Raw genomic sequence first — 25,505 nt, 5'->3', positions numbered from 1 at the left:
TGCTGATATATCAGTAGAAATACATTATGACTACATTTAGAGATGTAATATTTTCCTTTGACGAACAACCTTTCTTTTTTGGTAATAAAGAATTTGGAACAATTAAATTGTAAAAATGTATACTACTTTTTTATGGTATTCATTATCTTAAAAATTAACTACCCTTTATTTAAAAGAACTTTTTACCATCTACTTTCATAATATAAAGTTAATTAATCATTAGATCTAAAACTCTACATCACTGATCAGTGTAGTATTAAATATCAACTCATGAATATAATCGAAACAATTTCGATATTATATTATTCAAAATCACTTGTTAATGGAATCAATCCTATTGTTCTGTGTATTTTAAGGAAGAAATTAGAAGTCCCTCTCTATCAACTTTTGCACTAATTATTTTTCATATTAACAACAAAATAACTTTCCTTTTTTTAAAGTGTCAATCTTTGTTAAACGTTTGTTGATTTACAGATATCATAATGACTTATATTCTCCAATACTATATTTTCTACAAAAAATTGTTTAGAAAATTTATCGTGATCATATTCCGATAATTATATGAGTACATAATTACCACCTAGTACTATAAGTACTAGAGATTTCACAATAACTGTCTTATTTTGTGTTTTATTCATTGTTGAATTGAGTTAAACACGTTGGTGATTATGATATAAGTTTAATAATACTCCTTATTATATCCATATTAAATTTCTTAGTTGAATGATAATTTCTAAAACTATATTTAATAATAATTTTCCAAAAAATATTTTTCACAAAAAAAATGCAAAGATTTCCTCAGGACAAAATTTCTCAATAAATATAGAATAAAGATTGGATAATTTATATGGTGGATTTTATATGCGTGGGAGTCGATTCTTATAGTCGTCATATTTGAGTGGGCTTGTTAATTTTCTCTAATAACATGAGTTGAAATGTATTTTATAGACTATTGAAAAATGTAAACATATACACACGCACACACACATATGCACAAATCAAGAAACGCTGTTTAAGTGATTTTATAAAATCATATTTACCAATATCTTAATGGAAATTATTTTACAGGGATTTACATACGTATATATATGTATATCCTTGTAACTTGATTGTTCTTATTTTCTTTACACAAAATCAACCTAGATGTTATTATTGAATGCTTATTAATCCATTAGTCAATTATCATTATTATTATTATTATTCTATTATAATCTATGCTATTAAACAATTTAATTATTTAATTATTAAACAATTAATTAATTATTGGAACAAATTGACTTCTAATACTGAATTCAAACAAATTATTGAATTGTTCAATAATATTCAATTTCATTTGTCATGGACAAAACGTAATATTTCAATGAATCGTTTAAATTCATCTTTGAAATATATACGCGTAAATTTTGAAAATTTATCATTGAAATCAACTGAAAGTGCTTACATTAAATGTGATCAAATGATTTCTTATAATAATAATAATAATAATAACATTGAAAAGGTTGAAATTATGAAAATTTTAAAAAACCCTTTAACACATAACATTACTGATTATTATATAGAAGCAACTAAAAAGAAACATTATCTATTATTAAATAAAATCATACAAATTCTAATTATAATAATCTTATTTAATTATTCAATAGTTTACGTGAATAATAATCTTTGCATAGATGCTATGCATTTACATAATACTATTTTATCACCATTAACGGAAACGTCAACAGATTCAGAGACAATATTAGAATCAGATTCATCTACATTACCTACATATTTAATTGATTCACCTGTAGTCAAATTAATTAAAACTCCAAAAACTACACAACGATCTTATTTAGATAATGGATTACAATTAGAAAATAAAGTAATGCAAAGAATATCATCAATATTTCAAGATAAAAAGGCTATACAAGATTTGTTGACAGAAATGAATGCATATTATTTAACTTATGGGAGACCAAGGTTAGTTTTAAAATATGATTCAATTATTGTATAATAATAAAACCTTTTTCTAAATTATATATTTATCTGTTGTTTGTTTTAGTGCTTAATTAGATTGAATGTTGTAGAACTTATTTATTAATAATTGTAGTACAGAAGTGTAAACTTAAGTTCATTATTGAAAAAATTTATTAATAAAATACAAAACAGTTGTATAGTCTTCGTTAAACATTTAACGTATATGAACTTATGGTAAAAATCACATCAATTTATGTATAGTATTATCAACATTAGTTTGGTGGTATGGTTATAGTTAAACAACAAAAAATGAAGTTTCAAGTATTCGTGTAGAGTAATTTTGTATGTGTTACGATGTGACACATTTCCATTTGCCAGAAACTTTGAGTTCAAATATGAGTAATCTTTTTTGAAGTATAATCACCGTGAACCCAATTAAGCGTACAACCATGGAGGAAATCGGATAACATCTATAATTTTCATTTAACCTTCCTAGTTATCTTTTTCTTCAGGGACGCGATAAAAAGGCATTAATAATTTACAAATAAACACTTTACAAAGTTTATCAAATGTACAATATTATTAAAATCCTAATTATTACATAATTTTATATGACTATTGAATTTAATGGCATTATACCATATAGAATTAATAACTAATAACTAAATTCCTTAATCACTAACTGATCATTTATTGATCTTATCATTTGTGTAGTTATATATTAACTCATTTTTAGTATTGTTTATTACTCGCAGTGGTCTAGTGGTTAAATGCTGGCGCGCAAAACCAGTAGGTCCCGGGTTCAAATCTCGCAGGGGGCGAGGTCGTGGATGCGCACTGCTGAAGAGTCCCATACTAGGACGAAAGGGCCATTTAGTGCTTCCAGGTTTTCCATGGTTGTCTAGCTTCAACTGACTCATGTTCTTAACCATTGAAATTACTATTATATCCACAAAACTCATCTGATAAAAAGTTAATTTAAATAAAACACATTAATAAAAGTAATATAATAGATTAAAATAAATGATTACGGTAAATGTAGTTTACATTATATTTACTGTCTATTTATTAATTTACTAAATAATAATAATAATACGATTTAAAAGAAAAATAGTAATTTTTAAAATATGAGGTAACTATTATCTGAATAATTTACTTTTAATTATCTAATGTAGATTGTAAAATGTGTATATAACTAAAAGAAAGTGAACGCTACCATTAATTACTACTTATCTTGTAGTATATAATCAAGCATAATCGTTACTTTGTCTTTTGAGCATTATTTCAGTGTTTTAAGTATTGGATAGTACATTCGAGATCAGTAGTACAGAAAAGTGTCTTTTTAAGTGTTGTTTATCATGTTGAGAGGATGAAAACTGAATGTTGGACTCTTTAACCGGGTCGTTGGACATGGAGGATCCATCTGTGGAAGTTAGTCGGAAAACCCTGATTTATAAAATACCCTAATTATTCTGGAATAGTCAGCCTGTGTTATTGATGAGTACTGTATAGTGCTTGGTCTTTAGGTTTTGGGATTAATTCAAAGTAATTGTGTCCGTTGTTTTAAAGCTAAAATGAAAACTTATTAACTTGCTTTTACTGTTATAATACTTGTACACTGTCTTTAGTTATGAGTGTCACAAAACAACTATTTTTAATGCTTGTTATTCAGACAATTTGTTGTTAAAATATAGTTTTACTGATTAGCCATATGATTCAAAATACCTTTGGATTTATTTATTATTTATTCAAACACATAAACGTTGATACAATGAGGCACCAAATATATATGCGCCTTACTTCGTCATTCGATTTTTATGAGGGCTGAGATATTGCCTGGGTATCCAAACCAAAGCGGGTGATTTTCATAAGGGGGTCTACACCCCTAGTCTTTTATCTGATGTTCTAATCCACAAGACAGTAGAGCAACATCAAGAGATACAGTCCAATGGTAGCCGATGCCTAACTATAGGCTGATACGCCATCTGTTTCCTTAGAATCCTAGAGCCCATGTGCACCACTGTTTTGGAATCAGGGTTTTCCGAATAACTCCTCGAGATGAATCCTCTATATCCACGAACCCGGTTAAAGCTTCGGACATTGGCTTTTTGCCCTCTTGATTTCGTAGACAACACTCTCGTCACGAGAAGGCAGCAAGTAGGACTTTTCTGGCAGTGGTTATATGCACGTGGGTAATGTTGAAAATTTGTAAAGTTAAATATCATCAATGATATTTGGAATTTTCATGACCTCAGCATTTTTTCATTGTTGTTGTTGTCGATTATGTTAACGGTAATACTACACAATCTTCTCATAATTTAAATAACCATAATTAAAATTACTATCTACTTATATACTTAAATTAAACATGCAACATATTTAAAGGAACAGATTTAATTTAACTGACCGGAAGTTTTAGTATAATATAACTATTATGAACTTATACAACTTGTGTTTCTTTGAAGTGAAAGATATTTGTAACTTTCTTTTTTTTCTTTTTAGTTAGATTTAATAAGGTCATATTTAAATAAGATTTTAATTTCACTAATGTATCTTAGCATAAGTAATTTTATAGTATACGAGTGACTTAAAAGAAAAGAAGAAAAGAAAAAGAAAAAAAGACAAAAAATAAGTATCACAAAGAATGATCGGTCAATAAGAAAATATTCAATCAATTGTATGTGCATTGAAATGAAAATGTTTTCGAATTTTTTTTGTTTTGTTTCGTTTTTTTAAAGAGTCTACATTTCAAATAATATGGGTTTTTTTGAAAAAAATAATAAACGTGCAACATTTTTGTTAGTCAAGTAATTAATATTTTTCTTAAGTCATTTTGTTTTTGTCGTAAGAAAAAACTTTTTTTTCATGGTGGTAAGGTTTTATTATTAAGATTGTTGGGTCGCGTGTTACTTATGCCTGAACTCTGATTAACACGACTCTCAGTGCTGACTAGTGTTGAGGATGGATGGAAGAAAGTTAGGGATGGCCAAACCAAAAACGTGGCATCAGTACTTGAAGTCACTAACTTCTAACCTGAGCCATGTTAGTTGATGCAAACTACTTGGTTGAGGTCCTCATGACTATGGTATTCAATGATTGGAGACTCTTGGTGACATGGCTCAGAATCGATCACTATGGCGTAGGTGTATACACTTTCTGCATTCCCTTAAACTGTGAGATTAAAATCGCTTCATTTCTTTCTTTCTACGTACTAATTCTTTCTTCCTGTACTACATCCTTATATGCAATCTTTCTTTCATATATTTCCACCATTGAATTAATTACTTCTATGAATTCGGTGTTCATATTGTTGTGCTAATGAGGTGTGGCAAGTTGGACCGATATATGTATGTGCCTGGTCCTACATTGTAGCTGACTGACTGACTTATTGTTAAGAACCAATCAACATCGATATTTATAGGATAAGCTATAAGCCATATGTCAAGAAATTTGAACATAATTCACTTCAACCTCAAGTTTGTGATGATGATGTTGTTCAGAAGAATGATGAAAGCTCCATGACTAAACTATCCAGCTCAGAGAATAAAACTATCAGAAAGAGTAATATCTCATTAGATTCTTTATGAAATTTATGAGTCAATAATTTATAAAATAGCCATAATTAGAAGTTTGGTATTGAATCGTCTATTTTTTTGTCTGGTGTCTGAGAATAAAGCAATCAACATTAAACGTCGACAGAATGTTGTTAAATATCAATGTTTTTATCATAGGATTAGTCGATTCACCAGTCACTTTGATATTTAATATTAGGAAATGAATAAAGTTTATTTTCTAATGTTGTAGGTTATTGTTTGATAAATAAACAAATTATGAAAATAAAAGTTGATAGGTATCTGATATTATTGATTTTTTTTTCATTAATTACTTTATGCGTAATAGTTATCAAAATATTTCTTGAAATAATTGACAGATAGAGTTAGATAAGTAACTTTCAATCATAGAAGTGATCAACTGCGCTTGACGCATATTCAGGTTGGTGTTCTTAGATACCCGATAAAATGTTTGGTTAAAATTGAAGTACACAATCCTTCATTTGATTGCTAAATCGCATAATTGATATTATTAGAAAACTACTTAGAAGGTCACAAGAAGTTTAATTTATTGTATCTGAGAGGAACTTGGAAGTCAACAAACAATTACGTACTAAATAATTATCTTTTATTATGTTTAGAAATGCAATAAGTTCCAAGTTAGTAAAAATTAAGGTTATTGAGACAGTATCATGATATAAACTAGAATTACCTTTTTTGTATTCAATGCCGAATTTTTTAATATAATCAGTTAAAGACAATTACATTAGAATACATTCAATATTCACTATGTATCACTAATGGACAATGCCACTGTTCTTAACAGTAGCATATTCTGTAGTATATATCTAAACAGAAGATTAATAAGTGATGAAAGTATAAACTATATTAAAGATATATACTTAATACTGTAATTGTAATATTAAATAACATTATCTAGCTCATTACTAAGATAATTGCAACAAAAATATGTCTTATTGTTTCTTATAGGCACTAAACATCACTGAATGTTCTTATGACATTTACAGAATACAAACATGTATATCGTAAAACATATTGAACTTTATTAACAATATCGAAGACTATATATCTGATAATTATTGATGCATTTAAATTATGTATGGTATAAATTCAATAAGGTGAGACTACAATTTATGGACGACCTATGAGAAGGGTCGAAGTGACCATGAGAGTGTCCACCTAATAACTGGGATCAAATGAGGGTTACAAACCAGTATGAGTTTTTGAAATTATGATTTACAACTGATGGTTTAGGTTGGGGATTTTCATTATAGACATAAGCTATAATGTCAAAACTCCATATAACCAAACGGGTGAATGAATTCCGCGCCAAAATTTGAGACTTATTATCATATATCTATACTATTTCTTTATGATTTAACATCATGAACTAGTCTTGGACAATTATAAAAAAATTTCAAAAATCTACAAAAAACCCAGTAGGGATTATATTGTTTTAATTGTTAGATTTTCAAAATTGAAATATTTTAAAAATAAGGATTAACTTATTTCTGTGAAAAAAAATTACAACAATAATAATGAATAAATCACAATGATAAGATTGAAATAACTGCGTGCTTTTGCAAGTAGCTAAAAGGATTCAGTAGCTGAGCGGATAACACGATGAAGTTTGAAGCGAACAATATTGAGTTCCAGTCTCGGAGTGAACATTAACTCTGAGATACATGTACATCTATCTGACGGGTTTTAAATGGGACAAAATGCATGTCCTGGTTTCCACTGCTAGCCACTATCAATCTTTGTTTATAATGTTTGTTTGTTTGATGTTATTTAAGTAAAAGTTCTGATAAAATATTTTTGAAACTAAAAGATTCCGCGAGTTTTGTTATACTAGTACATAGTCCCACGTTTTTATAAGTTTATGTATTTATCCTAAAAAAAGTATTCATATCTCGTAATTTGTGAAACTTTTCTAATATAACTAACCTAAAATTATTAAACGAATATTTTTTTGAAACAGAATTACAATGTTTTATGATATTTGACCCTTAAATCCCGAGAGTGGGGAGAGCCAGCTCTTCCACGTGCATACAACCACTGCCAAGGAAGTCTTACTGACTTCTCGTGGCGGGGGTGTTTTTTACGAAGTTCAGAGGACGAAAATGAATAATCGACGCCTTATCTAAGTTTTTGATTATGGGGGATCCACCTGCGGGACTTGAAAAACCCAGATTTCAAACCCATGATGCACATGGGCTCCAGGATCCTAAGGAAATAAATGGTGTATCAACCTATAGTTAGTCATCGGCTACCATGGGACTGCATCTTCCACTGCCTTGTAGACCAGAACTTGAGGTCAAAGGATCCGAGTGTGGTCCCCCAAGGAGACCACCTGCTTCGGTCTAGGCACCCGGGTGGTATCCATTCCTCGCACAATTCGAATGATTTATGTGGCACATATCTATTTGGTGCCTCCTTGTACCAACGTTTATATGTTTAAATAAATAATTTTTGTGCTATTTAACTGCTCAGTATTTAATGTACTCAAAAGTCAATATTGTCATATTTTCATCAATGCAAAATAGGCTAGATTTTATAAAAAGAATTTTTATTAAACTTCTGTTTCCATCTAGGTTTACCGGTGGCTTACACTAAGTCACGAAACATTAAAAATCTAATTTTTCTACTCAACTGGATATTACAAATATATTATTTATTATATAGAAGTTAGTTTTAATAAATTAAATAATTTACTGTTCAAACAGTTAACCATTATAACTGTCATGTTATTTAGATCTGATTAGTGTTATGCATAAATGATTTTAATCATAGTTTATTCTATGCAAGAATGAATTGTTTATATAATAATTTTTCAACATTAACAAAAACATATTTTTCTTACATAATTTCTAACCTGTAAAAACAAGTTATAATGTAAACGAACTGTTATAAATTCGTACAGTTAACCATGGTTAATTGAAAAGTTGATATTCAGTACTTTTTTCCCCAACTTTATGCTTGGAAAAGTATAATTATGATTTTTAATTATTAGGAAGAGAATCTTTATATATATATATATATATATACATTAGTTGCTAACAATAATGAATTCTTTTTTTTCTTTTCTCTTTTATTCCATGTTCTATTTATAATTTGTACTAAATATTCATGGCTATCAAAATTTGGTTTGTTAGACACTAACATCATTGAATGCCGGCTCAGCGGTCCAGTAGGTTAGGCGTTCGCGCGCAAAACCGAAGGCCCTGAGTTCGAATCCCACGAGCAGGATCGTGGATGCGCGCTGCTGAGGAACCCCACAATAGGACGAAATGGCCGTCCAGTGCTTCCAGGTTTCCAACGGTGGTCTAACATCAATAGGTTCATGATGTCAATCAAAAAAAATTAACTTCCACTCAGACAACGGTTGATTATCCATTCTGAAGCTTTACATTTTAATTTATATATTGAATATGTATGCCATTTATTTATTTTTTCATTTTAATTTTTGTCTTATCAATTGATGAAAGACGTTGGTTAATGTCCTTAGTGATTATTGTTTCACCGTCAAACTTGTCGACTTTCATAGTTTGTTCTGTTTTTGTTTTTTTCATTACATGTAAACTATTTTCAAAGCAATTCTTTTTCTAGCCGAATTTTTCATAGAATAACCTTCTATAAAAGAAGTCACTTTTGTATACATATTATAGTATGTAGTTATAATTTGTTATAAAGAGAGTAAAGTTTCTTTGAGTGATCTATTGAAACGTCTTGATATTCTTTTCATTTCAATTTCAATTCAATATATTTACTGAAATTGAATTTTGAATTATTTTTTTGACTTTAGTTAAAGCGGAATTTTTCTTAAATGTTTTGATAGCCTTCAAGGATTTATGACTAGGGAAAATCATAATGTAGATACGAAAGGTGATCATATATTCTGTCCTAACTTTTGACTGCACGCTAACTTTATTGGTTGAATCTTTTTGTGTCTACTAAACAGCTAGTATATTGCACGGATAGTTCATTCTTTATTACTTTTTTTTCAATTGTCAGAAATTATTCTAGGGAGAATAAAGTATAAATGAGTTGAGTGAATTTTGACATAGGAGTTTTGAAATGTCCCTCACATAAAGTAGAACCAATGAGTGAGTAATTCTAAGATTAGATTGAATGAATGAGTTTGTGATGGAAGATATTTTTAAAGAGAACAAGAACAAAGATTGGTGCAGAATAATATGAATTCATTTTATTTCGTTAGGTTCTCATCAGCTGTTTACAAACTAAAGTATTTGAAAATTAGAGTTATTACAGTTACTGACATACTTATACATCAGAGAGTGATTAAGGATGAACATAAGTATCATGATGTAGTGAAGATTCCGATAGAGTTAATGAGGTCATAAAATTTTGTTTCGAATAAATTAAGTTTGGGAGGGAAGGTTCCAGAACATTGAAATATTGATTAGAACTCATGGATTAAAAAAAACACATTAGATGATTATGTAATGAAGTAACTGAAAATAGAATAATGGTAAAAAGAAAGATATGAATTGAAATCAGTCAGTTATGAATGATGTAATTTAAACTTAAGAAAGAGTTGGAATAATGAATGACGTAATAAGTAAATAAAAAAAGGGAGGATAATGTTACCAGGGTAAAGAAAGATTTATTACTGTTTCTTTTTGTATACATAGATCTGGTTTTAGACGTTTGGTTGCTATCGCTTTGGCAAATGGTTTGAGTTTGACTGTTTGTTAATCACCTTGAAGGATTTCAGTGTATGGACTTTGTGTCCTATGTTATGGAGATGTCTTGCGATGGCACTGCTGACTGCTTTTAGTACGTTTGATCTTAAACTCTTCGGAATATGTTCTTTAAATCGGATGTAGACTCTCCTTTCTGTTCTACCAATGTAACTGCTTTGGCAGATACATGTAAACTTGTATACATAGTTGGAGTAACATAAAAGAGATACTTGTTGACCTTTGATTGTGTCAAAGAACATGTTGTTTTGGACGGGGCAATCAATTTTGCTGCAGGATACGTTCTTGTTATTGCAGTTTTTACTCCCATATTGATTGATATATATATTCATCCTTAATCACTCTCTGATGTATAAGTATGTCAGTAACTGTAATAACTCTAATTTTCAAATACTTTAGTTTGTAAACAGCTGATGAGAACCTAACGAAATAAAATGAATTCATATTATTCTGCACCAATCTTTGTTCTTGCTCTCTTTAAAATAATAAAGGGAACTATGTGTATGAAGTTATTTTTGTACAGCCATGTAATATCATTAATTAAAATGGTTGGAACATGTGTTACTTTTACCGATTTATGGCTGATACAAGAACATTTTGTCCAAAAACTAAATTCAGCCAGACCAATACATGGAGCTCATTCATAGATTAAATAACTGTTAATTCTTAGCACTTTCTGAAATTACCAACGTGCGAGTTATAATCTATAACGTGTTTTCAATTTGTATTTTGTATAAAATATAATGTATAAAGTTTTTCGTAACTCAAGTTTCACAGTTACAACCTTTCATACACCAGACTGACTCCATGATATATTCGTTTGCATTCTGACACGAATTCACATAATCTATAGTTCCTAAATTCTTTTTTCAATTAGTAAGTTAGTAAATTTATTTTTACTCCCGGACTTATCTTTTTTTCAGATTGCTTATCATTGGGTTATTGTTTGTTTCTTTAAAAGAATGTTAGCTCAAATCGAAGTAACTGTGCTACACCCAAAAGTTATGTAAGAACAAAGAGATTATTTTAATTTGATAAATGATTTAAGACAACTAGATTTTCTAATTCTAATTTAAATAATGTATTATGTAACATAAAAACAAATTTATCGGAAATATATAAAACGCCCTGATATGTGTGACCAGATTGTTCGAAATGTATAGCGCAAATACATCACATTTTTCAGACCAACTCCGCCTTCTCAATGTTCGATCGAAATTTATCGAAAATAGTTATTTTTTGTTTATTTAGAAAAAAAGTCGTTCAATACAATGCAACAACAGATATTACATATAAATAGAAGTGAAATTGCCTAGAATAAACACCTCGTTTTACATTTATCAGTTCGACTGCTTCTGTGGAGCAAGTTATATTGGTCGAAGTTCTAGGAATTTACATTTTCGTGCCCGTGAACATCTCCCAGCATGGCTAAACAAAGGTTTGATGAAGAAAGTGAACAGCTCAATATTGACCCATTTAGTACAAACTGGTTATAGTGTCAGTAGAAACCAATCTTTTTCAATTATTTATAAGGTCAGTAATTTTTTGCCAAAACTTGTCATTATTAAAGTCCTTCAAACGGCTGAAGCAGTAGCCATCCTGATGAAGAAATCGGAGAAATATGTACAGAAGAAATATCTTCAACCACTCCTCCTCCGCTGGCCGACCTCAAGGTCAATTAAGCAATAGTAATGTTAGCTATTGAATGACCTCATTTGACTATTGTACTTACGACGTTTTGTAGTCATATGAAATTGTCTCTGTTATCTTTATTCACAAATCTTTGTGGTCTAGCTTCAACTGACTTATGATTTCAATCTGTGAAATTTCTAAAAAATCTCCACAAAACCCATTCTGATAATAATCAACTGCTCACTAGTGACTGACTTCAGGAAAAACTCCCGAAGTTCTAGTGAGAAGCCGTTACCAGTGGAGTTCAACCAGGTCTGTTGTGAGATAGGAACTCACTGAAGACAATGGTGTACGGTGGCGCAACTTCGTGGATTGGTTGAAGTTAGACATTAACACCGTTGGATGCCGACTCAGTGGTCTAGTGGTTAAGTGCTCGCGAGCGAAGCCAGTAGGTCCTGGGTTCGAGCCCCGCGTGGTGCGGGGTCGTGGATGCGCACTGCCGATGAGTCCCATACTAGGACGAAACGGCCGTCCAGTGCTTCCAGGTTTTCAATGGTGGTCTAGCTTCAACTGACTCATGATTTCAATCTGTGAAATCTTTGTATTATTATTATTATTAATGGTTAAAAATCATAAATAATCTCCGCTATACATGATTCATTCACTCCGCATTCATCCATCCTTATTACGTCTCATTCATTTTCCATACAATATAACCTTCCACTAAACATTTGACCGAATTGTAATTGCACTATTATTTCTCTCACCTTATTTGACCCATAATTATTCTGATCATGGATCATAAATTTTCACTTAACATATGAGCTGATTCAAGTTAACATTCTATCTGAGTCATATCAACACTAACAATTTTATTCTATTCTGTTTAACAATCCTAAATTCACATGCTTTAAACGGTGCATATTGCTCTTAACCTGACCATTTTTTAGATTATTAATTTGGATAAATAATTATAGAACCTGAACAGAACTTATCTAAGAGAATATTCTTCGTTCAAATATCAGTCTTTTAATATAATGGAGAAAGAAAACTCCAGTAAAATATTAGTTTCAGTAACTGATTAACCAAAATACTTTTAACATATCATCTATAACTGTTATATGAGTTGCGAAGCATAAAACATATAGCAATTTTAACACAGGTAGGCTAATACATTTCTGTAAATAAGGTAAAAGTCATTACAATATACTGAAATGATGTATTTATGTAATTGGTTCCAAAAGGTCTTAATTTTCAATAATGATTGAAATAGTTGAAAACCTGGTTAAAGTTAGACATTAACACCGTCGGATGCCGAGTCAGTGGTCTAGTGGTTAATTGCTCATGTGCGAGACTGATGGGTCCTGGGTTTGAATCTCGCGAGGCGGAATCGTGGGTGCGCAGTGCTGAAGAGTACCGTATTGGGACGAACCGGCCGTCCAGTGTTCCCAGGTTTTCCATAATGGTCTAGCTTCAAATGACTCAAGAACTCAACTATTCAGTTACTATAATATCTACAAAATCCCTCTCTAATCATTTCAATAATGAGTTAGTTGTTATAGATTTATTTTAAGAAATACTTAGCAACGTAATTATTTATAATTAGACATTTCCAAATAATTCATCCATAAACAATTAAACAAATATGACGAAATCTGTATAAAAATATCTACCATTATGAAATAAACTATCAATTAAGTAACACCACGCATTGATAACAGAATCTAGATTGTAAAACGTGTATCCCTAATACAATTTACGTAAAAAATCCACCAACTAAATATGCTTACTGTGATGATAGTACAGATTTTCAAACGTGTATGACTGAAGCTTAATGATAAAATCACCCTCGTTTATCTTTATTTGTTTTGGATATAATTAAATATTTTACCATGGTAACTTTGACGAGAAAATGCTCATAGTTTAATGAAATAACAAAAATACGAGAAACATATTAAACTTTAGATAAGTAGACGTATTAGTGTGAAGAGATTTATAAGTTTACTTATTTTCACAATTTGTCCACGTATCTAGACAGTTTTCGAATTCAGATCATTGAAAGATTTAAAAACTCGGAGCTTCAATTCTTGGATAATCTATTAAAAAGAAGCTCTGATGGTTCTTTTCGAAGAATAATACATAAATATCTAATCTAAAACTATCACTACACGCACTTTCAAGTTCGGTCTCATTGAGACAGGATAGAATCTTGGTTCAATCTCTATCATGGGGAGCTAGAAGAGTTTGTTCAAATGGAACTCTAACTCAATTAATTATGACAGATATTTATCAATAAAAGTTATCCATATAAATCAACACCGAATTTTCTTCCATATTCACCCTCTGGTTTGTGGATGTATAAAGGACAAACTGCCGCTTTGAGCCATATCAATGTGTATATATGAGTTTACCTGCTCTTGTCAATTAGGTTAAACCGGAAGCACAAAGAGAGCTATTTGAAGACGCATATTTGGCCATTATCCTACCTGATTGTTAAAAGGATTTTAAATGTCAGCCAGTAGTTACAATTGTGAAATTTTCAAGAATTTTATCATACGACTTAACCAGGATTGTCTTACAAAACCATCTATACAGTCAAATGAATCGGGTCGATGGAAACATAAATTAGAAACGTATATATTCCAGAATCTTTAGCAGTCCACCAATTCAAACTTGATGTCTGTATACAAAGCATACTATTTCAGTAATTCAATTTTCATAGAAAATTGGTCAAGTGATCATATAGTTTGTTTAGAGTTCATTTACCCTTTTTTGTTTAATACAATGGATTCAGTATTAGTCCATATGTCCATTTAAAACGTTAGTGCATTGTACACAACAGTTTACAATGTTGTATCATTACAACAGAGTTTTCATTAGATTTGTGAAACGACTTGGTTGAACTCCATTGGTCACTGTTTCTCACTAGAACTGCAGGAAATACCTCTTGAATCCAGTAACTAGTGAGCATATGTTGATTAACGTCAGAAGGGGTTTTTTGTATACTATATTATCATATCCACAAAATCTCTTCTGATACTAAAATATTTCTGTTTGAGATTTATTTTACGCGTTCGTCTATTTATTTTTTTCTAATTCCATATATCCCTATAATATACACAATATTATGTAACATCCTTTCATTGTACAAGACTATATAACTTGTTCTTGTTCAGTAAATTTAATCCATTTGTTTATAACATGTTCTTGTTCTTATCATAGTAATATATGATTTGGTCTATAACATGTATTTAAGGTAATTGAATTTCAAGGATTATGTTTAGTTTCACTGATAAAATATTTGTTTAGGTTAATAAACCTGATAATTTTTATAAATCGTTATGTTAGAAGAAGAAAAAAACAGAAAAAAATTATTTTGTTCAAGGATTCAATACTAGACAGTTACACTTACTTATGTACAAATATATATTAGTCAATAGAATTGGAACATTATCACGTGAATTAGTGAAAAAAAATGATGAATTATTTGTTATAATTAATTTGTGTTTAAATTCACTTGGTGTTGTTTTACTTGTATCTTCTCAATTTTATTTAGGACTGCAATTGATCAGTCTCTTATTGGCATATGCGTATATTGTGCGTATTGCTTTGATATTGCCTTAAGTCACAAGCTTTTTAAGCAAAGATGGATAGTGGCTAGCAGTGGAATCCAGTTCGATGCGCGTTTGTTCTATTTGAGACTAGTCAGCTGGATGTACCTGCATTTCAGAGTTTATGTTCACCCTGAGACTCGAACACTGTACCGTTCTCTTCAAACATCATCGCGATGTCAACTTAGTTACTGAGTTCTGATAGCCACTTTTTGTGCAATATCGAGATAATACACAGAGTATGCACATATACCAATAAGAGATTGATCAGTTGCAGTCCTAAACATCGATGGGTAGATTTAAGTAAACAATACCAATTGAACTGTTTTTATATTTTTTTAAAACCACTCACTGTTTGTTTTAATAGTATTCTCATAAAATACTATATGATTCATAAGTCTATCAGTGTAAATGCTGTTTGTATTATTAAAATAGCATTCACTCATTTTATAATTACTAGTCTATACAATGATTTTCCACGGTGATATGTTTTTAAAATAAAGCTCTTCATGAATATCAGAAAGCATATTTAGTAAGTATTTATTTGTTTACTTCAGAAATTATACTCATGGTTAATAGTGTCAGCATACTTTTCTATACATCATTAATCTATCCACTGGCAAAGTAAAATACTCACAACTGAAATACATTTTCTTAAAGTTAAACAATGAAGAGGCTTGTATGTAGTGTTTTATACAAATATGTAATTGTTGAGTTGGGAGCTGATAAATTTACGGAATTTTATGCTTGAAGTGTTATTAATTGATATTACTTTTTATAGAAAATAGTAATTAACATCACACTATGATCAAATTGGCTTCATGTTTTTAATTGTTTATACTATGAATATCATACTATGCTGAATGAAGTCGGTGAATATAATGTTTAATGCCAAATACAAACAGGATTTAACATTTCTTACTTCATTATAATTTATACCACGGACAAATTCCGAGTAGATAACTAGTAAACAGCTGTTTCATACCAATCCAAAACTCTTCATTGATGAATATCTATGATATTACTGGGTTACAATCCGTGTTTACTATTTATTATTTTATTTGAACACATAAATATTAGTAAAAGGGGGTACCGGATATATATGCGCCACACAATAACGATGAAGAAGGAAGGAGAAAAGGATGTAAGGTGCGTATAAGAAGAAAGAAAAGAGAATAATAACGACCACAGATTAGTGTATGGTAGTGTAATAATAATAATAATAATAATAATAATAATAATGGGGGAAACGGAAAGGTACAACCAGAAAGAATTCTTTCAGTGAAAGAAGTTACAATTACTTTTTATGAAGAAAGTAAAAAAAGGTTGGGGCAGGATCGCCACTGGCTTCTATTCTCAGACATATCTGATAACGCCTCTAGCCACTGCGTTGCACCATCTCTCGGACCCCATCCAGGAAGTCGACAAGGACCAACAGAAGCCAGCTCTTTGCAGCTTTCTTTCATACCACGACAAAGGTGCACATGGTTTCAGAAAAACTGTTTCAGTATTCGTATTCGGTGGTAACATTCAATTTTCGACCAGTCAGTGACTCGAGATCGTTTAGATAGAACAGAGTTTCCATCATGGGCGAACCACTGTATAAGTTGAAAAATAAGGATACACAAAGTGGGAATAAAAGAGAGTGAATAAGCGACGTAGTAAAAAAAGGAGGAAAAATAAATGTGAATTGTCTGACCTTTTCAGTAATTATCGTTATTTCATCTTATTTGTGTGTGGGCTGTGATACTGCCTGGGTTTCTAGACCGAAGCAGATGGTTTTCTTACGGGGCCACACCCGGAGCCTTCAACCAGAAGGTCTGATCCACAAGGCAGTGGAGCATCGTAAGGAGGTGTAGTCCCATGTTAGCCGGTGACCAACAATTGGTTCATACGCTAGTTGTTCCCTCAGGATACTGGAGCTCATGTGCATCATTGGTTTGGAATCAGGGTTTCCCAACTCCCCTAGGTGGACTCACCGTGTTCACCAGCCCGGTTAAAGCGTCGGACATTCACTTTTCGTCCTCTCAATTTCGTAAACAACACCCCCGCCACGAGAAGGCAGTGAGTAGGACTTCCCCGGCAGTGGCCGTATACGCGTAGCCGTGCGAGAGCATTTCAAGAGGGAGGGCGGGCCCCCTTCACCCTCGGACTTACCAGGGCATTTGGGAGCTACGAAATCTCATGATTATAGAAGTAATAACTTATCCAGTGGAAATTACTTTTAACAAACGCTGAAATAATTAATTGTTACTCTGAATAGTTATTTTCTTCTAAACAGCTATTAGAAATATTAGTCAGTCAAACCCCTTCTTTTATTATTTATCTGTTCCCATTAGTTCCTTGTAAGCATTTAAAATTTGTCCATGCCTGTATAAATTATTTCCAACTTTATCTTCGAAATAAATAAAAAAATAACCACACTTAAAGTTCACTTATTTTGTCCATAAAAAAGGCACCAATAATGAAATAACAATAATAATTCAGAATTATTTGATCCATTCATATGATGTGTTAATTGACAAGTAGAGTGTTAGTTATATCTGTTAGCTTTATTCAAACCATGTAATTAAAAGCTTATAATCTAAGCTTTCAATGCACTAACCGATAGGTAAATAATAATATTGATAGTTATACATAACTGGGAGTATATACATAAGTAATTCAAAGCTAAAAAGGTTAATGTATTTACTTGACTATGATAATATGTAGAGGTATGTGTTTGTTATTGAAATAAGTTTCAGTGTTCATAATAACAATGAATATTTTTTTACATATGCAGCAGCCTCAGCAGCAGTAGGTCTCAACATACACAAAGGAAAATGCAAGATTATCTGATACAACACAGCATGCACCAATCAAATCACACGTGACGGAAAAGCATTGGAAGATCTAAAAAGCTTTGCATATCTGGGCAACATCATTGATGAACACGGTGGGTCTGATGAAGATGTGAAGACGCGGACCGGCAAAGCAAGAGCAGCATATTTACAACTGAAGAACATCTGAAACTCAAAGCAACTGTCAACCAACACCAAGGTCAGGATTTTCAATACAAATGTCAAGACAGTTCTACTGTATGGGGCGGAAATTTGCAGAACTACGAAATCCATCATCCAGAATATACAAGTGTTTATTAACAGTTATCTACGCAAGATACTTCGGATCCGCCGGCCAGACACTTTCAGCAACAACCTACTGTGGGAGAGAACCAACCAGATCCCAGTGGAGGAAGAAATCAGAAAGAAGCGCTGGGAGTGGATGGGACACACACTGAGGACGTCACTGCATGACATTAGGTCAATCTTGTGTAGATTTCAGTCATATTTATTGTCTTGTTTTGCATTCATTATGTTTATTAGTGTGCCTTTTCAATAAGTTTTAACAGATTATCATACTAAGGAGTTGACTTTTCTTTCAATATTGATTGATTATACGTTGCATACGAGTTGCCTGCTCTGTGTGTAATACTCAATAATGAGCATTTCTCACAGATTCAGGTAATCTATGATATAAAATATTGGTGAAATTTATAACTACTATTTGTGGTTGCTTTAGACATAATAAGAAAACAAGAACAGTAAATTATAATTAAAAACAAATAACTTTTGTATAATGTGCTTTTATTGACATTTGATCTCTAAGCAAATTAATTCATCTATATATTTCAACAGTTAAATTCATGAGTCGATCTAAGCTAGACCACCATTGAAAGCTCAGAAACACTGGACATCCGTTTCGCCCTAGTACGAGACTCCTTAGTAGTGCGCACGCACGATCCATCGTACGGGATTCGAACCCATGACCTTCGGTTTCGCGTAAATGCCTAAACTCTAGGTCTCTGGGTAGGCACCCGACTGTCTTCATGTCTAACTATAATCAGTCTGCGACATTACGCGACCATCTTTCACTATCTCTGGTGCGCAACAGCCTCATACACGACACGGTTGAATTTCACTAGTCACAGCTTCTTACTAGGACTACTAGAATCACCTGTCGAAAATAGTTACTAGTGAGCACATGATAATGATAAGTATACGGTTGTGGAGATTGTTTAGTCTTTATTGAGATCATGAATTTGTGTCGCTCGTGCGGGATCTTGGACGAAGCGGCCGTGTAATGCCTCCATGTTTTTAATGGTGGTCTAACACTGATCACTTCATGATGTTAATAAAAATTCAACGATCTTCACAACACTTCCTTGATAATTTTAATAAGTACCGAGTAGATTGTTGAAGCAACATTGATTAAAAACGATACCATTTGACTGTTACCATAAAAGTAAACTTGAACAAGTACTAAACTCATTCATATCTCTTTTAAAAATTGATTACGAAATATTATGAAAAATGTCATTATGTACGAGCTTGTTCTATTTTTGACTAAACCAATTTTTAATCATTAAAATTTGCTAGAAATATTAGATTAAGGGTTCTTTCTAGAAAAAGAACAATGTAATTTTCACGGAAAATATCACCATTCTGTATATTCGATAATAGAAACATTATGTCTAGTGAAAATACGGAGGTGTAGTGTACAAAATTTCATTTCGTCTGTCATAGATTAATATATTCAGTAAGTAAATATTGGTTAAATTTTGCATGAGAGATTTTATTTCTTAAAAGTTAAACACGATAGTATATTCTTTCATATTTTTTTCACAAATAATTGCTTAATTATTATTTAAAAAATTTATAGAATAGACTATAGAAATAATACCGTCAGTATAGAGTTGTGGAGATTGTTGAGTTTTGATTGATATCATGAATCGATCAAAGTTAGAAGATTTTTGAAAACCTGGAAGCAATGTCGTGGATTGATTGAAGTTAGACATTTACACCGTTGAATATCGACTCAGTGGTCTAGAAGTTAAGCGTTCGTACGCGAGACCGAAAGTCCCGGGTTCGAGCCCCGCGTACGGAATCGTGAATGCAGACTTCTGTGGAGTCTTGTACTGGAACAAAACGGCCTTCTAGTACTTCCAGATTTCAATGGTAGGCTAACATTTTTCCATTTATGACCACAGTCAAAGTAATACCGTTTTTATTGTACTTCTAGAATTCCTGCGAAATCCATATTCACATTTAAAACAAAACAAAACGATCATTTGAAAATATCCTAATAAATCCGAACTGATAAATATCAACATATCAATAGTAAAAGATCAGAATTTATTAAAACTGTTATATTATAAATTTGTATGCTCTAATTAGTAATTTATAACATGTGTATTATTTGCATCAAACATTCTACTTATTGATGAGAGAAACAGATTGAAGCCTTTATTTTTTAGCTACATATGAATGTTTTGATATTTCAGATGTAAACGAGAATTATAATTGTTTATATGTTGTCAAGTTCAGGTTAACTAATATTATTACGCGAATGGAATAAAAAACAATTTCTTTAAAAAACAGAGGCTCATACAGGTTATCAAATATTTGGTATATCAGGTATTTTCATCGATATTTTGATTTCTTTATATATTGGTCTTGTTAATGTAGTCTGTGTTAACTGACACACATTTGTGCCACATCTTGCATAAGTATAAAATTCTAAACTAACAAATCGATCGATAATAGTAGGTGTCAGTGACACCAAAATGTAAGCGGGAGTCGCCGTAAAACATCATTTGTGATGGTTTGAAATATCCCGTTTTTGAGGATTTGAATAAAATTTAACCAGTCTTCCTTTATACATGTGCACCCCATGTGGACTGCCTCAATATAGCTATTATGAGACAAGTTTATATAAAATAAATGGAATACAGCTAGTAGTGAAAACCAGGATGTATGTTTCATACTAGTTGAAACGCGTTAACTGGATGCACTTGAATCCTGGAGTTGATATTCATTTTGGAACATCATTTGTTTAGTTTTTTTTCCACTTTTTTCACCCCACAGGTTGTTATGATGTATACGTTTTGAAATATGAATGATAAAAAGCTCACCCAATACTATAAATTCTGCTATAGTGTATTTTCATGATAGTGAATATCTATCTTGCACACATTTTAATTTTAATTGTTAACAATGTTCATCAATGTATTTGTGGTCGTACGTATTTATTACAATGGCTTTCTACCAGTTTCATCGCCTAAACTAAATTTTTTGTCACTTATATACAAGCTGCATGCATTTTAACGTATCGACTTCTAGTCTCCTGGAAAAAAACAGAAAACAAATATACTAAGAACTGTAATGTGTTGATTTGCATTTTCCAATATTTAGAATTGCAATTGTTTGCAAGCTTTTATTAACATTCCATAAATAAATACAATTACCATTAGTAACTATTCAATTCAAACAATTCTCAAACGAGAAAAATAGTTGTACTCTTTGCATAATTCGAAGATAAGTGCCTCGAATGTTTGGAATAGTCACCATTATACTTGATGAACAGTCATTAAATCCATTAATTTAAAATAAAGAAAATTTATTGAGTTCACATGAATAGAATTGGTAATAATAGTGTTTAATTCATTGTCTATCTGTATTTTAATACTTGAATACTTGAGTCAATTGAAGCTAGATCATCATGGAAAATGTGGAAGCACTGGACGGCCGTTTCGTCCTATTATGGGACTCCTCAGAATTGCCCATCCACAATCCCACCTAGAGAAATTCAAATCCAGAACTTATCAGTCTCGCGTGTGTGCACTTAACTTCTAAACCTTTGAGTCGGCATCCAACGGTGTTAATGCCTATCTTCAACCAATCCACAAAGTTGTGCCACCGTCCACCATAGTCATCAGCGAGTTACTATCTCACAACAGACCCGGTGTATTGGTTGAAGTTAGACATTACCATTTTTGGATACCGGCTCCGTTGTCTATTGGTTAAGATCCCACGTGCGAGACTGCTGGGTCCTGAGTTCGAATCTCGAGAGGCGAGATCGTGGATATGCACTTTTGAGGAGTCCCACAGTAGGACGAAAAAGGCGTCCAGTGTTTCCACTTTTTCCATGGTGATCTAACTTCAAGTGACTCGTGAATTCAACTATTGATTTACTATAATATCCACATAAACCCTTCTCTGCTTATCTGTATCTTGTTAATCCAAAAAAATGAGTCAGAAAAACGGTCATTCTCTTAGACTTGATAATCAGCGATAAGTAAACTTAATCACAATTTGACCATGTCACTCAATCACTCAATGATTAGATCTAATCTTAAAAGGGTTTGAAGAAATATACAAAATCGAACACAATAAGAGAAAACACTCCAAAATTCTCTAAAGTTGTACACATTATTCATGTGTTCTCCGATTTCACTGAGTCAATTTATTGTTTTATTCTTTCTATTTATTATTGGATAAACAAATACATTAATAGCAGATTAGAAACAGCCAGCTGTTTAAATAAATGTTTGTTTGTTTCTATATAAAAAGGTCACTTCTCTTTGACTACATGAAGAAATTTCCCTGTATCATAAGTAATCCTATTATTTGTAAACATTTAAGAGATCTTTTTATTAAAAATGAATCTTTAGTAATCCTGTAGTTAACTACAGGATTTTCAAGTTTTTGTTTACTCAAATATCACTTTTATAAGTATCTAAATCCTTATAAAGGAAAATCTATTCTGACTGGAAATTGTCTAGAACAACCATATAGAGGATAAAATAACTACCATTATCAGATTATAGAGATTAGTAATTTTTTCATGTATGATACATGAAATTTTCATTTGTTTATTTACCTGTTAGTCAGTTATAGAACATTATCATGAAATCTTTCTTAATTTTGGTGGGGTTTTGTTCTCTGAGCTGGATGGCTTGGTCGTGGAGCTTTCATCGTTCTTCTGAACGACATCATCAGCACAAACTTCAGATAGATGATGTCGTTCAGAAGAACGATGAAAGCTCCACGACCAAACCATCTAGCTCAGAGAACAAAACTCCACCAAAATCATCCACCTGAGCTACAAATCTTCTCCACCATCTCATTCTTTCTGAAATTTATTTGGTGTGTTTATAGTTCGAATTTACTAGTTATGGAGATAAGAAAATTGTTTTTATATGGTTTAATTACAATAGATGATGATAACATAAAAAGTGTATAATTTTAAACATCTGTACTTCTTCATTTTTATATTCGTTGATTAAATCATTTTATTGGTGTTTAGGACTACAACTGATCAACCACTTGTTCATCTAGTTGATAAGTCTTAAACAGATTGAAACGAGCGTTCTTGATTCCATTGCTAACCACTATCCATCTCTGTTTGTTATATATTTCTTCATTTGTTAATCAGTATGAAAAATAGGATATTATTTGTAACACATACTATTAATATTCAGAATTAAATTTAAGACAATTAATTATGTTCTGTTGTGTTCTCAAATTTTCATTTACAATCTAAATAGAGTGGATTAGTTGAAAACTTGGTATGAATACTAGATGCAACATTTTGAAATCACATTTGGTGAAACCTTTTACCTACTTATTGTTTTGAAACGTACATTTATTTTGCATAGAATCATACATTATTTTTTCATGTGATAATTAAACAGAGTTTCTTTGAATGCTTTACAAGGAATAACTAATCTATACCATTATGTGTTAGTGTCAGTTTTAAAATGAATTAAATATTTCTTTGTATAAATGCAAATTATCACAAAATATTTGAATACTAGATCCTGACTTTCAGTGAATTCTGTTATGTCTCGATATGAATAATTAATGGTAACTTTTGGGATCCATTTTTGGACCAATACCATAATTGTTAAGTAACTAAACTGTTCATATTCTTGTCCATCTTATTGTAAGCTTTATTTTGACTTATGAACTGTTATTATACGATCTACCATTCTTGAATTATGCCCTGTCTATTAATTACTACCTCCCACATTCGGTTAATTCTTGTAAAAATGTTGTTTCATATTTTATGGTACTATATGGTCTGTCTGGTTGGTATATAAACCCAGTACGCTTGAAATAAATTATTAATATTGCAGAGGCTCGAATCAGTGTTCTGGACTTAACTGGCTGTTCGAGCGGAAAGCAGGACCAATCGGGACCCTCGACTACCTGCACGTGTTTTATGCATCATTGGTCCGATCGATAATTCACTGCTCTCTAATTAGCGGTATCGTTATGTTATACATTAGCAGGGCACACAGGCCACACGTTATAACAAATTCAATATACGTTTTTTTATCTTTCAGTTTAATCAGTGAAGGTAATGATTTATGCCTAAAAGACTGATCAGTACTCACTTCTGAATACACAAATCTCTATGAAAATATGTTTCAAATATATCTTATACTTTCTCATCGAAATTCCTGCTAATATCGCAGAATTTATCTTTTATTACAAAAGTTTTGAATTAAAGGCTGACTTTGGATGAATAACCACTGAAAATAAGGATGAGCTGAACAATTGCTTCTTATAAGTCAGAACTTACAAACCTACAAGCGATTCGATGCAGAAAATATAGATCACGTGGCAAGTACTAAAACTTTTAGACCATTAGGTTATCATTAGATGGTTTACATTTCAAACACCAGTTAATGCCAGAGAGTGATATGAAACATCATATTCAACAATTTACACAATAATCATTACTAATAATACAAAAGTGTTTCAAATATATCTATTTCAACAAAGATTTATTAGACTTTTATTTAATCCTAAACCAAACTTGAATTTATCACTTAACTCAATAATACCTAACTAATGATAAGCTTACGTTAATCTTTGTAATCTATTTCATAATATGAAATGACTATTATAATCTCTTTCAAAGTATAATGTTTTAGACCACTTAAATCTAACACAAAAAGGAAGGATTTGTTTAGTTATATCAGAAATACCAAGTTCTAGTCAATATCTAAGTGTAATAAAATAATTGATTAATTCTTAGGTGTTACCAAATAAACAAAAAAAACCCATTTCAATAAAGAAAATAAAAATATAATGAGTATAGATGATGAAAAAGTAGGAAATAGATTTATATTATATAATAAGAATAAAAATTTTCAATCAAAATGGAACGTGAATGGAACTTGA

The 25,505-nt window shown here is 31.3% G+C and overlaps 1 protein-coding gene across 1 annotated transcript in view; it reads left to right on the top strand.

The window, feature by feature from the left end:
* The first annotated feature begins 42 nt into the window (after positions 1 to 42).
* Positions 43 to 25,505, top strand: part of MS3_00003836 (uncharacterized protein) — a 59,260-nt gene continuing 33,797 nt past the window's right edge. Inside the window, exon 1 of the mRNA XM_051211696.1 lies at positions 43 to 1,959. Within this exon, the coding sequence (XP_051071784.1) occupies positions 1,157 to 1,959 (803 nt within the window). The 5' untranslated portion in view covers positions 43 to 1,156. The remainder of the gene's footprint in view (positions 1,960 to 25,505) is intronic.

The sequence above is a fragment of the Schistosoma haematobium genome, chromosome ZW (assembly GCF_000699445.3).
Source record: "Schistosoma haematobium chromosome ZW, whole genome shotgun sequence".
NCBI classification, from domain to species: Eukaryota; Metazoa; Platyhelminthes; class Trematoda; order Strigeidida; family Schistosomatidae; genus Schistosoma; species Schistosoma haematobium.
This window is presented reverse-complemented; position numbering and strand designations above follow the sequence as displayed.